At 34.1% G+C, this 16,256-nt stretch overlaps 4 protein-coding genes across 5 annotated transcripts; 2 read left to right on the top strand and 2 right to left on the bottom strand.

Moving 5' to 3' along the window:
- The first annotated feature begins 92 nt into the window (after nucleotides 1–92).
- On the top strand, nucleotides 93–5,463 carry Sec23 (transport protein Sec23). 2 transcript variants are annotated; one of them, XM_066406162.1, is made up of 14 exons: nucleotides 93–274; nucleotides 435–713; nucleotides 1,383–1,638; nucleotides 1,987–2,180; nucleotides 2,237–2,472; nucleotides 2,533–2,703; nucleotides 2,764–2,906; nucleotides 2,966–3,177; nucleotides 3,247–3,447; nucleotides 3,640–3,791; nucleotides 4,100–4,274; nucleotides 4,331–4,552; nucleotides 4,687–4,710; nucleotides 4,928–5,463. In XM_066406162.1, the coding sequence occupies exons 2-14, from the start codon at nucleotides 435–437 to the stop codon at nucleotides 5,015–5,017; spliced, it is 2,355 nt and encodes a 784-aa protein (XP_066262259.1). In that variant the 5' UTR covers nucleotides 93–274; the 3' UTR covers nucleotides 5,018–5,463. The 2 variants fall into 2 exon arrangements, with proteins under 2 accessions (XP_066262259.1, XP_066262260.1); XM_066406163.1 differs by lacking the exon at nucleotides 4,687–4,710 and having other exon boundaries at nucleotides 94–274.
- A 1,147-nt stretch (nucleotides 5,464–6,610) lies between these two features.
- On the bottom strand, nucleotides 6,611–7,766 carry elm (calcineurin like EF-hand protein 1 elm). The gene is made up of 3 exons (XM_066406257.1): nucleotides 7,538–7,766; nucleotides 7,095–7,361; nucleotides 6,611–7,011 (listed from the first exon to the last, which is right to left on the bottom strand). The coding sequence occupies exons 1-3, from the start codon at nucleotides 7,602–7,604 to the stop codon at nucleotides 6,773–6,775; spliced, it is 573 nt and encodes a 190-aa protein (XP_066262354.1). The 5' UTR covers nucleotides 7,605–7,766; the 3' UTR covers nucleotides 6,611–6,772.
- Nucleotides 7,767–8,287: 521 nt separating this feature from the next.
- LOC136419753 (3-hydroxy-3-methylglutaryl-coenzyme A reductase-like) lies at nucleotides 8,288–16,213 on the bottom strand. The gene is made up of 6 exons (XM_066406284.1): nucleotides 14,465–16,213; nucleotides 11,590–11,868; nucleotides 11,215–11,466; nucleotides 10,524–10,706; nucleotides 9,037–9,217; nucleotides 8,288–8,981 (listed from the first exon to the last, which is right to left on the bottom strand). The coding sequence occupies exons 1-6, from the start codon at nucleotides 15,999–16,001 to the stop codon at nucleotides 8,906–8,908; spliced, it is 2,508 nt and encodes an 835-aa protein (XP_066262381.1). The 5' UTR covers nucleotides 16,002–16,213; the 3' UTR covers nucleotides 8,288–8,905.
- On the top strand, nucleotides 12,082–13,476 carry Sce (E3 ubiquitin-protein ligase Sce). The gene has a single exon (XM_066406554.1). It carries the CDS (start codon nucleotides 12,216–12,218, stop codon nucleotides 13,326–13,328), a length of 1,113 nt encoding a protein of 370 aa, XP_066262651.1. The 5' UTR covers nucleotides 12,082–12,215; the 3' UTR covers nucleotides 13,329–13,476.
- Nucleotides 16,214–16,256: the final 43 nt, after the last annotated feature.

The following is a 16,256-nucleotide window of genomic DNA, read 5'->3' as shown; positions in this document are numbered from 1 at the left end:
CTAATAAGCCACTACTTTTATAAAGCGATACTTTACAGCTTCAACGGCAGCTTGAAAGAGTGTGAAGCAACTTGCGTGAGCTGGCAAATCGCCGTTTTGAGGGCAGAAGACACATATCAAGAAAGAAGTATGTAAAATGTCAACAGTCAAATGTGTATGACGTGGATTAAAATATGTGGAGGTTTGCTGTATGTTTTCCAAAAATTTAATTTTACGTTGTGTAATGAATACGTTTTATTTGTGAATTAAAGAATAATTCTAGTCATCTAGCAAGGTAAGCGTAAGAGGGAATGACCAATACATATTGTAAATATTCAGTTATTTGAGCTAAAAAGACGTCGGACTTTCATGTTGAAATTTAAATTTGACCTACCTATCTATCTATAATTTCACCAATTAGTTTGGTCCGGATTTCAAAACTTCTACTTGTCTAGATGACTACTTACGAGGAATATATCCAACAAAATGAAGACCGAGATGGAATTCGACTTACTTGGAATGTGTGGCCCTACAGTCGCATTGAAGCTACAAGGCTGGTGGTCCCTTTAGCTTGCTTGTATCAACCCATTAAAGAAAGGCCCGATTTACCTCCTATACAATATGACCCAGTGCTCTGCACCAGAAACAATTGTAGAGCTATTTTAAACCCTCTTTGCCAAGTTGATTACCGAGCTAAATTGTGGGTTTGCAATTTTTGTTTTCAGAGGAATCCTGTAAGTTGTATTACATCAGTACTTATTAGTAATTGGTGGATATGATTTGTTAATTCCACAGTCAATATGAAGCCAAAGTCAGAAATAGTGACAAATAGGGTGTGAACATGAAATAACTCTTTGGTAATGAAAATCTACTTTTAAAAGTGATTGTTAATTTATTTCATATCTGATGACATGATTGGCTATTGATATTTGTATATGATATATACAGAATGTCAAAAAAGTCTGGAATATTGTTATTAATTTAAAAACATTTAAATCTTCAAAATTGTAACAATTCTTAAGAAATACACCCTTAATAATGCACAATAGTGCACTTTAGTCTATATATTTGTAATGGAACCAGAACTTACAATTACATTTTTTATATCCATGCATTTAGTCCCAAAGATGGCGGTTTTCCTACTAATAGAGTAGTATCTTGTGGAACAGGCAACTAACCTGTATATATAAGTGACCTTTCCAGTTTTTTGGCACTCAACCAATATTTGGTTACATATTCTATACCTACATTTCCATCAGCAAGAAAAGTTATGAATTCATCTTACTCAATAAAATATCTAATGTAATAGTGACTTAAAACCAATACCCATACTAACATCAATAATTTATTAAAATTAATCACAAGTATTACACATCTGAACAACAATTTTTTTACATTTTTAGTTTCCTCCACAATATGCAGCTATATCTGAACAGCATCAGCCTGCGGAGCTGATGCCAATGTTTTCTACTATTGAATATACCATAACTAGAGCTCAAACAATGCCTCCAATCTACCTGTATGTCGTTGATACTTGTATGGATGAAGAGGAGTTAGGAGCCTTAAAAGACTCCTTGCAAATGTCTCTTAGTTTGCTACCTCCTAGTGCATTGATTGGGTTAATTACTTTTGGGAAAATGGTTCAAGTTCATGAATTGGGTAAGTGATTATTTATATGAGCTTCATAGAAAACAAGTTTTTCCTCCCTAATTTGAGGGAAGAAAAGAGCACTTTTATTACTTAGCAAGAAAGGGATTTTACTTTTAGTATATCCCACCCTTTGAATGAATCTATACATTTTCAAACTGATTATAAAGTAGCTAGTAGTTTTATAAAACACTAAAGAGTATAATTTTTTTCTTTACACTGATCACTGGTTAAACTAAATAATTTTCATATCAAAATATATTCTCTTGCTTACATTACTTTTTACTGACTCTTATCAATTTTCTTTATTGTAATTAAATTTTAAAAGAACTGTTTTTATTGTCATACTCATATTAATAGGAACAGAAGGCATGAGCAAATCTTATGTATTCCGAGGCACCAAGGATTTAACTGCCAAACAGATTCAAGATATGTTAGGAATTGGAAGAATAGCTCCTAATCCTCAGGTTGCGCAGAACCCTAACATGAGACCGGGTCAGCCCGGAGCGCCAATGCAAGCACCTGTTCCACCTGCCAGTAGGTTTATTCAACCCGTATGTATTTAAACATCGTAAGAAAAATGGGAATGAAATTGAAGAGGCTGTTTTAGGTGGTAAACTGCGAAATGAACCTTACAGATTTAATAGGTGAACTTCAAAGGGATCCATGGCCAGTTCCCCAAGGCAAGCGGTTCCTAAGGTCCACGGGGATGGCATTATCTATAGCTATAGGACTGTTAGAATGCACTTATGCTAACACTGGTGCTAGAGTTATGTTGTTTGTAGGAGGACCTTGCTCTCAAGGGCCAGGTCAAGTTCTAAATGATGATCTTAAACTACCAATTAGGTATGTATCCATTACTTGTATCAATAAACCAAGAGACTTTTATTTTCATTTTAAATTTAGATCCCATCATGACATACAAAAAGATAATGCTAAATATATGAAGAAAGCCATAAAACATTATGACAGTTTAGCAATGAGAGCAGCCACCAATGGCCACTGCGTCGATATTTACTCGTGCGCGTTGGACCAGACGGGTCTTATGGAAATGAAACAGTGTTGCAATTCAACTGGGTATATTCACCATCCTTTCCAACCGATGTAATATTACATTTATCTTTTTATGGTTTGTAGAGGGCATATGGTAATGGGTGACTCATTCAACTCCTCCCTATTTAAGCAAACTTTCCAAAGGGTGTTTTCTAAGGATGAAAATGGTAGCCTTAAAATGGCCTTCAATGGAAGTCTGGAAGTCAAATGTTCTAAGGAATTGAAAGGTTTGTGCTTAACTGAGTAAACTTAACGCGTTACGTTATTATTTACTTTGTTGTGTTAGTTCAAGGAGCAATAGGCCCGTGTGTCTCACTAAACGTTAAAAGTCCGTTAGTAGCTGATACAGAAATCGGCATGGGAAATACAGTTCAATGGAAAATGTGTACCTTCAACCCCAGTACTACTGTAGGACTGTTTTTTGAAGTAGTTAATCAACATTCCGCTCCAATTCCACAAGGCGGACGAGGTTGCATTCAATTTATAACGCAATATCAAGTAAATGAGAAGCAAATACATATTTGATTATTATATAAAATTCGTCTAAAATATAATCTTGATATTTAGCATGCCAATGGACAAAGAAGAATAAGAGTGACTACAGTAGCACGGAATTGGGCAGACGCTACCGCTAATATTCACCATATCAGTGCAGGTTTCGACCAAGAATGTGCCGCTGTTGTAATGGCGAGAATGGCCGTCTATAGAGCGGAAACTGATGAAAGTCCAGATGTATTAAGATGGGTGGATAGAATGCTTATTCGACTGGTAAATTGGCGGTTTTATTTTCTTACTTGATTTTGCATAAAAGTATCATATATTGGTTTGGAAGGTTTGCTTGTTTGTTCGCTTCCAGACCTCCAACTTCTTTCCACTTCTATTCCACCTATATTATTATTAATTTTCATGGTTAATAATAATAAGCAAGAAAGGTTACAAATAAATACAATTTTGTTACAGTGTCAGAAATTTGGAGAGTACAACAAAGATGATCCTGCCTCCTTCCGTCTGGGAGAAAACTTTAGCTTATATCCACAATTTATGTATCACCTTCGAAGGTCGCAGTTCATACAGGTGTTTAACAATTCTCCAGATGAAACATCGTTCTATAGGTATTTAAACCAACGGCATGGATACAGGGTGTTACTTAAATATTTGTTCAAACATTGGAAAGGTGATATAGAGTTCGTCAAATTAAGGGAGATATATCACAAAACGTTTGAGAATTATTTTGTTGGACATATATAGAACGTTTGTTCTTATCAATTTTCACTTACAAATAACAACTTTTAAAGGCTTAATCGCATTTTTCTTGGATACAATAATATAATATTACTTATAAAACACTTTTCCAAATTTGTCTACAAATTTTAGTAACACTATATTTTTTAAATTATGAATTAATTCCTGAATATTACAGACATATGTTAATGAGAGAAGATTTGACTCAATCACTCATTATGATCCAACCAATATTGTATAGCTACAGTTTTAATGGACCTCCAGAACCAGTGCTTTTAGATACAAGTTCCATTCAGCCAGATAGAATATTACTTATGGACACTTTTTTCCAAATTTTAATTTTCCATGGAGAAGTGCGTTTATTTCATGCATTTGTCTATAGATTTTACGATTTTTGAATTTTTACTAGACTATCGCCCAATGGCGGAATCTCAAATACCAAGACATGCCCGAATATGAGAATTTCCGCCAACTATTGCAAGCTCCCGTAGATGACGCCCAGGAAATTTTACAAACACGCTTCCCGATGCCCCGATACATTGATACGGAGCAGGGCGGATCCCAGGCACGGTTCTTGTTGTCCAAAGTAAATCCAAGTCAGACGCATAACAACATGTATTCGTATGGAGGGGTAAGTGTATCTTATTTTACAAGTAAAATTACTTTGATCGTTTTTCATTACCTATAAATTTTATTTTGCATGATATGTGTTTTAGTAATTGACTGATTTTGTTTTTGTTTCATGTATTCTGTTCGTACTTTTAGCCCATCATGACAAGCCAGAATGGGGTAATTTTATATCTGTTTTAATGGTTTTTGTTTTGCGGGAATTTTAGTTTTCTCCATACTGTTCTTGGTAGTAATGGTGGTGGTTCACAAGGAGTATATTTTATTTATCACTAAGTTAGCAAAAATATGCTAACAGATAACGGTTTCATGCTTCATTAACATATTATTTACCTTATGTATGCATGTAAATTTGGCTCCAACAAAGTTACATTTATAGGATACTGGGGCCCCAGTATTAACAGACGATGTTTCCCTCCAAGTTTTCATGGACCACTTGAAGAAGCTTGCAGTGTCTTCTACAGCCTAAACAGAATAACTATCATAGGACCTCCATGATTATAATTCAGTACAAGATTGCCACGTTTAATATGATTTAAAAAGGAAAAACATATTTTCAATGCAACGTTTAATTAAATATTTGGGTTTTAAAATTGTGGTTATAGACCTTTCCTACCATTCTGTGTAAACAAATAGTAATTCCAAGGCTGTTTTAAAATTAAAGAAAATTCGAGTTATTAATCTCAGGTATAGGCCTGGACTACGAAAGTCTTGGAATGCCCTATTGTTTTGACATATTATTTGGTTGGAAACGTGTTATATTTGTTATTTATTTAATTTAAGAGGATATTATAAAACCATTGCAAATGCACATAGTTTATATTGATTAATATTATACATGATTTTATTTTTGTGGCTTTTCTTAATATGTACGATTTTTATAAAAGCAGTTATTAAATATTAAGTCATATCTGTCTCATTTGCCCTTATTGTTCCTCTATATACATATGTATATAAACATGACATATTTAATACAGTATGTAATTCTATTAGTATTGTTCTCGAAAAATATCGGACTTCTCTTTTCAATCAAGTTTTCTTTGCAATAGGAAATGAATTGTTTTCTTTCGTCGAGGATGTTTGCATAAAGAAACTGCTGCTTTGAATTCGCAGCTTTTTCCCTGTTTTATTAAATCTGGAAACATCGCATGTTTCATTTCTAAGGCCGATCAGCTGTACCTTTACAATAGGCAGGTTGTACTGTTATCACTTCGTAGATGATTCAGTCAAATGTTAGCGCGGCGGTGGATAAGACGTTCGTAATGCGCGTTCTACTAATAATCGGGATAATAGGGTTTTCTTTTGTTCTAAAGACTCGTGAGGTACATCGTTAGTATATCCATGCCTTAGTGAGTAAAAGTGAGCGGCGTTTAATTGTCATTTTGTGAGTGAAAGTGAGTGGTGCTGACGGGTATGCTGGAAATTTTACAAGAGATAAAAAAGTTTAAAAATAGTCAGTTTATGCCAGAGAAAGAATTAGTCATTCTTACAGGGGATAACAAAAATACAAACTTTTATTTACGAACCACACGCCATGTTTAACATTTCTACAGATTAAAAAAAGATCCCACTCACATCAAAACACGCCAATTTATGTAATAACTCTTAGTTCTAAGATTATTGAAAATCGATAAAAGCGTTTAGCACTTATTTCGAAAAAACTGTATTAATTTGAGAATTTTGGTACTCTGTAGCGGCAAAGCGCCATATTTTTGGTCAAGCGTTGTCGTCATTTCTGGAACACCCTATATGTTCAGCATGCTGGGGAGATTGGCTTCATAAAATGAAGTTTATATTCATTTTTTAATGTGTTCCAGTTAGAATCTTAATACTATTAAAAGTATATTTTCTATTTGGTAGCATTACTTAGTGTCTTTTAACTTAGCTTTTAAAAGAAAAATTAATAGGCACTACATCAAATCTTTTATAATTTATTTACATAATATTTATTCCTCCTGGCCTAAGTTTTACATAAGTAAAATGAGGATTAAAGAAAGGAAAAAATTAGAAATAACTATAAAATTAGATGCTTTAAATAGGTATCTATTTTTGCATTTCTAACATGTGACTAGTGAATGATTTAACAAAAACCATACTATTGATTTACTTAACATACATATAAAATATTTAAAAAAATCTTATAGAAGGAAAATTAGAACTGTAATACTAACTGTACTGGAATTTACTGTATAACAACTTACAACAACTTGTCCTAATACTACATTTAATTGAGAAACCTAATACTCATTTTTTGCTCAACATCAGTCCTGTGTAATGCTTTACAGAATTCATTGAAAGATATCATTTGATCTCCGTCCTCATCAGCCTCCAAAATAGTGCGTTCTGCGATACTTGTCAGCTGCTCTTCACTGATATTAGCTCCAACCATCATGTGAAGAATGGCCAAAAGCTCGTCTTTGGAGATCAAATTGTCATTATCCAGATCGTAAAGTTTAAAAGCAACTGAAATTATATTAAATTTAAGCTTTTGAGCTAAGGAATTAAATTTATCTTTTGTGACCAAACTCATTTTAGTCTATGCTTACATTTTAATTTCTCTTCCCGAGAATTCAGTCTGTTTTCCTTATTTTTCTTAACAGGTCTGAAATGAGCTAGAACTTGCATAAACTGCCGGAAATTCACCCTATCTGTACATTCATCTCCTTGGAAAAATGCGTATACTATCCTTTCTCCCAGGGGATTGATGGCTAATTCTGGAATTCTCAGGAAATCATCTCTTGAAAGAGTTCCACAGTCGTTTCTATCTAATGCAGTGAAACGAGAATAGAGACGTTCTATCTGATTTGGGGTGACTGCAATAGAAGAGCGAAATAAAATTAAATATAAACTGAGATATTTATGTTAAAGCAGGGTAGTATTTCAATAAACATGGTTCCATTTTGGCTATACCTTACATGGCTTGAAATGTATATTCATGTGCGATGGTATATAACATTGTTAAAGCCAAACCTTTTTAAAAAATACTTACACCCTGTTTCTTGTTGAATCTGTGCAATTTCTTCCTCCCTCAACAATAAAGAAGCCCTGTTTCCCATTGTTATTTCAATATCGATTACGTACGACTTCACTATTACATCGAAATCAGCAACTCAGAATAATGAAATGGGTACCTTTATTATCAAGCCAAATGACTAAACTTTGAACTTTTGATTCCGAACTTTGAGTTTTTCATGAAAACGAAAACATGGAAATGAAACTGTAGAACATTCGGCCAGAACCACTTCATTATTCGTTAAATCAGCTGATGCTGACATCTGTCATTCCTTCTTAATGTGATCGATTAATGTTGCTAAATCAGCATTAGCGAATCATATCCAGGGACGGATTTCTAATCGTTGTCGAGCAAACGCGGTTCAGAATGTGTCCGATGAACCGATTAGAATGATTTTGAACGACTCGGTTTATTTGCCGAAGGTTGAATAGACTCGACAGACAGGATAAAACCAGAACAGTCCCAAATTTCAATCGTTAAAGAAGGGGCGTAAATGCACGAATTCTTTGACGTGCCCAAATAATTAGTAATTAGTATCGCGATCATTAGGCCCAGTTGTACACTTTCGGTTTAAATTCAAAATTCAATATTACAGGTTTTAAAATAAAATCTCAACGACAGTACTTAAAAGCAATTGTTTAATAATCATGTCATCTTGTTCTATTCAACTACAAGGATTTAAAGCTTTTTCAATATACATAAAAGATCCAAAGTTTAACATAAATTTGAAAAATTTTTAGTAATAATGATAATCATGATTTCTAAGTATTTATACAGATTATGTGAGAACTTTGGTTCTATTTGTGTAAATTATAAATATAAATAAAATTAGAAAACAAAAACGGCAAAAATATGAGTTCTACAATACCTTGTGCATTCAGTGTGTCTTATTTAGGTTTGCTGATTATTACCATCTCCTAAGCAGTGACAGTTGTAAAATCGCTTAAACGACTGTCTCATTTAATCATTTTTGCCATTTTCACCATTTCGAAGGTAACAATAGTCAGCAAATATAAGTAAGACACTTTATATAGGAAAAATAACACTTATAACCGATTTCGTTAGTTTTTCCTAACCGTAGAAGGCATAAATAAAACTGCTTTGTACAAAAAAAATTAAAACTAAAACTAACTATTTTCATAGATTATTAGAAACACTTGTACTCGTAATGGACAAAGTCACAAATACATTGAGTTAATTGGGTAATTTTGAAATAAATAAATCCTTGAGCAATTTTAAATTCGTATTCAATTCATTACTTTTAGAAATCACATATCTGAATACATATTAAATAGATGCGGGAATTTTCTATTACAGAAAATTAAATTATCTTTAAAAATCTCTTTAAGTTTGACAAGACATGCTTCTATCGCCTAATTTGGTTGAGCTTGGATCTTTTTCCGAGTAGGAACGGTTATACCTAGTTGAAATCGATTTGATAAGAACATTTCATTAGTGACAAAATAGGACCTTACCGTAAATGACTCTTCACTAAATGTCCACTTGCCAGGGCTGCCATTAACGACAATTCCCCTGCTAAAACAGCACCACAAATAATTCTCGCTAGTTGTTTCGCATTATCACCTGGATTTTCTATATGTGGTCCTTTCACCCCTAACATTTCAAGGCATGCTGTTTGAGCCGGAAGAATAGTGCCTGAGGAAATACATATGTCTGCATTATTGTAATTTCACAGCTGTTATTCTAACTTTGAATAACACAGTGCCAGTAGCCATATACAGGGTGTCCCAGATAAGGATGAACAGCATGGGGATCTCGGAAACGGTAATAGATACAAAATGGTTTAAATTGGGAAAAAGTTAGGCAATTTAAAGCAAATTAATAATCTGTTTTTATATCGACGAAATTCCGAATGGTTACGAAGATATCCGGAAAAAAACGAATTTGGCGGTTTTCGTTTTTTGCAAATAACTCTTATACGGTTATAGTTAGAGGAATAAAAGTTTTACATTATTAAAGCACTTTTTTGAGAACTGTTTAGCAGTGTTGCCAGTTTTCTTGTTACATCCTTACTTTCGGAGAAAAATGAGTAAACTTTTGATTTTCATATGGGCGTGATATCAATTATTTATATTTTCAAAATCGTCATAAAATTCCCTTTTCAGCCATGCATTACATTTAATATTTTTCTCAGAAACTCTATGAGTTATAGCCATTAAAGCATTTTTTGATAAGTAGGCTATGATTTTGACTTATAGTAATGGTGCACATTAAATAAATGAATGCTGTGGAAACGTCAACATTATTTAAAAGTATAAATATATTACTGGTATCACCCTAAAATTAAAAAAATAATTGTTTCAAATTATGTATTTAATAACAACAATGCGGCTAAACTTGGATCGAATCAAATGTTGACGTTTCCACAGCATTCATTTATTTAATGTGCACCATTACTATAAGTCAAAATCATGGCCTACTTATCAAAAAATGCTTTAATGGCTATAACTCATAGAGTTTCTGAGAAAAATATTAAATGTAATGCATGGCTGAAAAGGGAATTTTATGACGATTTTGAAAATATAAATAATTGATATCACGCCCATATGAAAATCAAAAGTTTACTCATTTTTCTCCGAAAGTAAGGATGTAACAAGAAAACTGGCAACACTGCTAAACAGTTCTCAAAAAGTGCTTTAATAATGTAAAACTTTTATTCCTCTAACTATAACCGTATAAGAGTTATTTGCAAAAAACGAAAACCGCCAAATTCGTTTTTTTCCGGATATCTTCGTAACCATTCGGAATTTCGTCGATATAAAAACAGATTATTAATTTGCTTTAAATTGCCCAACTTTTTCCCAATTTAAACCATTTTGTATCTATTACCGTTTCCAAGATCCCCATGCTGTTCATCCTTATCTGGGACACCCTGTATAGTGGCCTAACGAGTTTGAAAAATAAACTTATTTGTAAATGTCTCTACATATTGCCTACTAACCTCCTCCAACGGTGCCAATTTCAACACTGGGCATGGTACAAGAGATTAATAAATCTTCGCCCTTTTCTCCACATGGTTCCATTATTGTAATGCAATTGCTACTAGCTACGTTTTGTGCGGCATCTTGACCAGTCGCTATATAGATAGCTGTTACGACGTTGGCAGCATGCGCATTAAATCCCCCTTGAAAGACAATTGTGTGAGGGAAAATAGAGCAGAACAGTTTAATTATAAGATTAAAATTTAATGTCCGGCGGCCCATGTGAATACGGTCAATCTTGATCCGCAGGAACGTAAAATGAGCCTAGTGTTTTTGAGTGTTCATTATACTCTACACCATCGCTTTTCTCCCTGATCAGTCCCTTTCGGGGCGGTACGATCAATATTCGTACCGACCTTTTTATTAAAAAGTCGCCAAGTTAACTAAGCGGACACTCCTTTAAAAATATTCTTTTCAGCTATTTTATTTACGTATAATTGGCTAGAAGAAAACACCAAGACCTTTTACGGGACGATATTTATTCTAAATAACGGGGAACCGTTTCGGTCCATCAAATAGCTATTCCGTCAATTTTTAAAGCAAAATTTACTTATAAAATTTAGCAAAAAGAGATGACTTATTGGTTCAAGATTACCTGTGCCTCCTCTGCTCAAAGAAAGGCTTCTATGGAAAGCCAACAAAATTACTTACCAATTGAGCCCGCTACTGCAGATCCCACCATATTTTTCGATATGTTTAAATCTACGAGCGAATGGGTGTTAGTTTTCAACATCGTCTGCACAACATTTGCAGGTATAATGGCCTCGCACACTACAGATTTTCCCCTGCCTTCAATCCAATTAATTGCAGTTGGCTTCTTGTCGGAGCACACATTACCACTTAAACTTATTATTTCCATTTCTTTGAATATAGATTGAATGTATATCAATGCTTTTTCGGACCCTAAAATAAACGGTAACACACGTATTTAGAGGAATCGTGAAACTTTAGCTATTTGGTGTGTGTAAAAATAATGGAGAAGAATGTTATTATGAATTTTATGTTATATGTGAATTTATTCCGTACCTTTGGAGATCATGTTCATTCCCATGGCATCTCCTGTCTCGGCAATAAACCGAATAAATAAATATCGCCCGGCTATATGAGTGGTCAATTTGGACAATCTCGCAAACCTACTCGTTGAGTCAAATTGATCTTTGACTTTGGCGAAGTGTTCGGGAGTTTTGAGCCAAACAATTACTTCACTGGCTTTCGTAACCGATGGAAAACGTACTACTGGTCCCCTCGTCATTCCATCAGCAACTATTCTCGATTTCACGCCGGTTTTCTCTATTGCTCGACAGCCTAAAAAAGAAGAAATTATAAAGAATATTTCTGATTTTAATACGAATAATGCAGGAAAGTAAATTTAATGGAATGTTAAAAATTTTTAAGTTAATTAAGCGCGAAGATAAATATTACGCTCTTGTAAAGTAGCGTACGAGAACAGTCCACATAACGTTACGTCCATCGCCGCATAAACGTCAGTAGTCTCATCTACCCACGTTCAAACTCTCATTACTGTCAAAAATCGGTTTATTATTTAAGAAAATTTTATGGCCATTTTTCAGTTTTTCTGGAATATATTTGTTGTGCAAAAAGGACCAAAATAAATACTATACTTTGCCCAATTTCTCAATAAACATTTTAAAATGACGACATCAGAACAAATTGGTTTAAACAAAACATGGGAATTATCACTGTACGAACTGCACAGAACCCCTCAGGAAGTAATCACCGACAATACCGAAATCGCAGTGTCTCCTCGAAGTCTTCACAGCGAATTAATGTGTCCAATTTGTCTGGATATGCTAAAGAAAACGATGACAACAAAAGAATGCCTTCACAGGTTTTGCTCAGAATGCATAATAACAGCACTACGTTCAGGAAACAAGGAATGCCCTACTTGCCGGAAGAAGCTAGTTTCGAAAAGGTCTTTACGTGCCGATCCCAATTTTGATCTACTCATTTCAAAAATATACCCAAGCCGAGATGAATATGAGGCTCACCAAGAAAAAGTGCTGGCAAAACTAAATAAAGTTCATTCCCGAGAAGCATTTGTGCAGTCTATTAATGAAGGTATTAAATTACAATCGCAAAACAGGGCTCCACGAGGCCGAAAACCGAATGAAACAGTGACAAGTGAACAGCAGGGAGATAATCCTACACCACCTGCAAGTGAAAATCCAACAATTCCTGCAACAAATACATCAGCTGTCAATTTACAAACTGCAGCTCCCAGCAGCCCTGCACCATCTGGACGCAGCACACCATGTGACCCCCCAAGTCCAGTTTCCTCCAGTGTGAGTTCAATTAAAAGGCGTCCAAAGAGTGCTATGACTTCTGAAAGAAGTGAAGAGAGTGATTCTACTGCCCAAACAGAACAGACTGATACAGATGGGGAAGGACCTTCTGAACCACATACACTCAATGAAATTGAATTGGTTTTTAAACCACACCCAACAGAAATGTCTGGAGATAACCCTTTAGTGAAAGCTTTAAAGGAAAATTCCATCAGGTACATTAAAACTACTGCAAATGCAACAGTTGACCATCTACACAAATACCTTGCAATGAGGTTAACTTTGGATTTAGATTCACAACTGTCGGCAAGCCACAGTTTACTAAACTTTTGCATTTATATTTCTCCAAGCACTGGGCAATATGTGCAACTAAATGGGAATCAAACTCTAGGACAGGTAAATGATAAATATTGGAAAGAGAATAAGCCACTTGAAATGTATTATTCTTGGAAGAAGACATAGGGATCTCGTAGGGGGTCTGAAGTTAAACCCCCTGTGTAGTGCTTTAAATAATTTGTGTTGTGTGGCATATAGTATATTATGATATGTACTGTGTAATTGTAATATAATGATAATATTAATAATATTAATAAATAGGGTAAAAACCAAAGGGCTTTAGTTTGTTTTCCACCAAGATTTTTATCTAATTTTTGAAATACAGGATGTTTTCTAGAAATTGTTATCAGAATTCAAACATTTGAAAATAGATGATTTTTATATATGGTGTGTATGAGGTTATATAAGTCTGTTTTTAACAAATGATGTCTGTCTAAAACATGTAATTTAATGTTACAATTTTTGTGCTCAAAAAATTTAAGGAAATATTATGAAGGGAAATTTTTTTTTCCGTAAAAAAAGATGTCAGGAAAAATCTTTGCAACATATTTAGATTCCTTATAAAAATGTCTTACCAATGCTCTATATCTAAATATGTAATTACATGTAGGAAATTCCACTAAAAAGTGCATAACTCTAGCTAATTGTGCCTCAACCAAGTGAACATGTAAAAGATGAACTATATCACTAGGTTTTATGGCTAAAACCGTTAGATCTGTTTTACTTTTTTAATATTTTGTTGAATAAATGAAATACAGAGAGCTCCCAAAATGGTGAGATTTTTTAACACCCTATATTTATGAAACCAAGACGGTCCCAGCTTCTCTGACACTGTCAACTTTTGCTTTATAAATTCTAAGTGCAAAGCTGCAAAAACAAAATGTCTAATTTCCATAACAAATGAGATATCCCATAAAGCCACGAAATTTGAGACACCCTGTACATAGGTACATTATGTATTAAACGTTAATCTTATCATCCTACTAAGTTCTAAAAGAATTGAAATATTGATTTGCAATTTGAAAGTCTATATATAGTAGTCTCAAGTAGGGTAGAACAATACTGATGTATCACATAACATATCTCATTTAATACTGAGTTCAAAACATCTACATTTGCTAAATTTTTAGCAAAAGATAGTATAGAAAATATTTTAACTTATACTATAACGATACTAGGATTGGAGCAAAATCCCAAAACGAATCTGATTTTGAGAGTTTCTTTACCACAATTTATTAGCTGAAGATGCATCTTGAACTTACCTCTATTTGTACTTGCAACTAGGCATCCTTCTGTTGTAGCCATTGGGATATAATAAAACTTATCATCTAAAAGTAGAGGTCCTGCAACTCCCAATGGCACTGGAACATATCCTAAAACATTTTCACAGCAGGAATCCATCACCTTGCTATAGTCATAATTTTTATAAGGCATGTTAAGGAAGACAAAAGGAAGTTTTAATTGGTTAGCAATTATCTTTCTCCTAACTTTTACACCTCTTTCAGGGTTTTGTACTGCTTTTTCCAGATTATATGCTGGGATATGCTTGGTATCTACTAACATTATTATTTCTTTATCTGATAAATGTGCAGCTCCACCTTCTGTTCTGTAAATTTCAAGACAATTTTGAACACTTCGAGATACATCAGTATCTTTATCGTTAACATCTTCTTCATATTCAAGGATTTCCCGTTGAACATCCTCAGTTTGTGATTCTGCATTGATTGAAGTTGTTCTGATATGTCGTTTGCTCTGAATGTCCTTCTTGATTTCCAACAAAAGATCTTGCTCTAATTGGTCTTTTAAGTGTTCTTTAGGCTCAAAGAAAATAAACTTAATCATCAGGGTTACTAGTAAAATGAGGATGACTATGTGGTCAGCTCCAAGTACAAACTGCTTCATGATTAAGCCATATAAAGAAGTATCTTCAGAGCAATTGGCCTTATTTTCAAAACCTTTTTTTGAGGTTTTGAATTCATCTTCGTTGATCAACCAACGGCTGTGTAAGTGCACAGCTAAAAGTCCAAATGACATTATCAATTTTACACGTTGTAATGCTGGGTTTGATTTGTCATTTTCTTCAAGAAGCTTTTTTCTAACTAGCTGTTGCTTCTCACCATAAAAATTTGATATCTTAGCTAATTCAAGCATCAGACTTAAGCATGCTGGGTAGAAGGTCATAAATATCACATAGTTTACTATAGCAGATAAACATGCAAAATATGAGAGCATCTCCAATCTCCGCACTCCTGACAAAGTGCCTACCCCTATCACTAAGGTCTCAACTAGAGTGTCTAAGGTTAAAGTTGGGCCCAAAATTGAGACTCCTCTAGCTATTTGTTTGCTTATATCTTCAGTGCTTGAGGCAGTTAGAGCAAACTGTGCTAAAGTTGCTGCCTTAGATAAATCAATCAACAATAAAAAAAAGAAGAGTGCATCTTTGAGATCAACGAGATCTATGTGTAAGAAGTTGAGAAGCGTCGATGTGAAAACAAAACTTGAAAATACCATAAAGAGCACGGCAATGCCAAGAATGTACTTTGAGCCAATGGTTTGTAAATTTCTGAATTGGTGATAGCTGTAAAGAATCGCAAGACAACGGATGAGAGTCATGACAACCATGTCAGCTGCATGGAACTGTTCTTCTAGGCAACCGACGCAATGAGTCGGCTTAGTTGGTACCGGGATTACCTGTCTGTCCACTGTTAAAAAACATGATGTAAGAGCAATCACAGCCACTATAACTTCCCAAGGATGTGTTGCACACACTTCACCACATATGCGGAAAAACTTTGACATATTCTTTTTTTGAATCTTACTTTAAATTTTCATATAAAAATGATTCGTTATCCTCTTCAGACAAGTTTGATGGTCGATTACATAAAGATGTTTTGATGTTCAGTAAATATAGATTTCACGTAATATGCATATCACGATTTCACAATTGTTTTCTCTAATGCTTTTACTTTCAATTCGTAATTACTAGTCACGTCCGAAAGTACCAATACAAAAATTGGACGAATAAAGAATCCGCATTTAAAATCAACCATTGCT

The sequence above is a fragment of the Euwallacea similis genome, chromosome 3, assembly GCF_039881205.1.
Source record: "Euwallacea similis isolate ESF13 chromosome 3, ESF131.1, whole genome shotgun sequence".
Taxonomy (NCBI): domain Eukaryota; kingdom Metazoa; phylum Arthropoda; class Insecta; order Coleoptera; family Curculionidae; genus Euwallacea; species Euwallacea similis.
The sequence above is the reverse complement of the archived record's forward strand: the minus strand, read 5'-3'. Positions and strand labels throughout refer to the sequence as shown.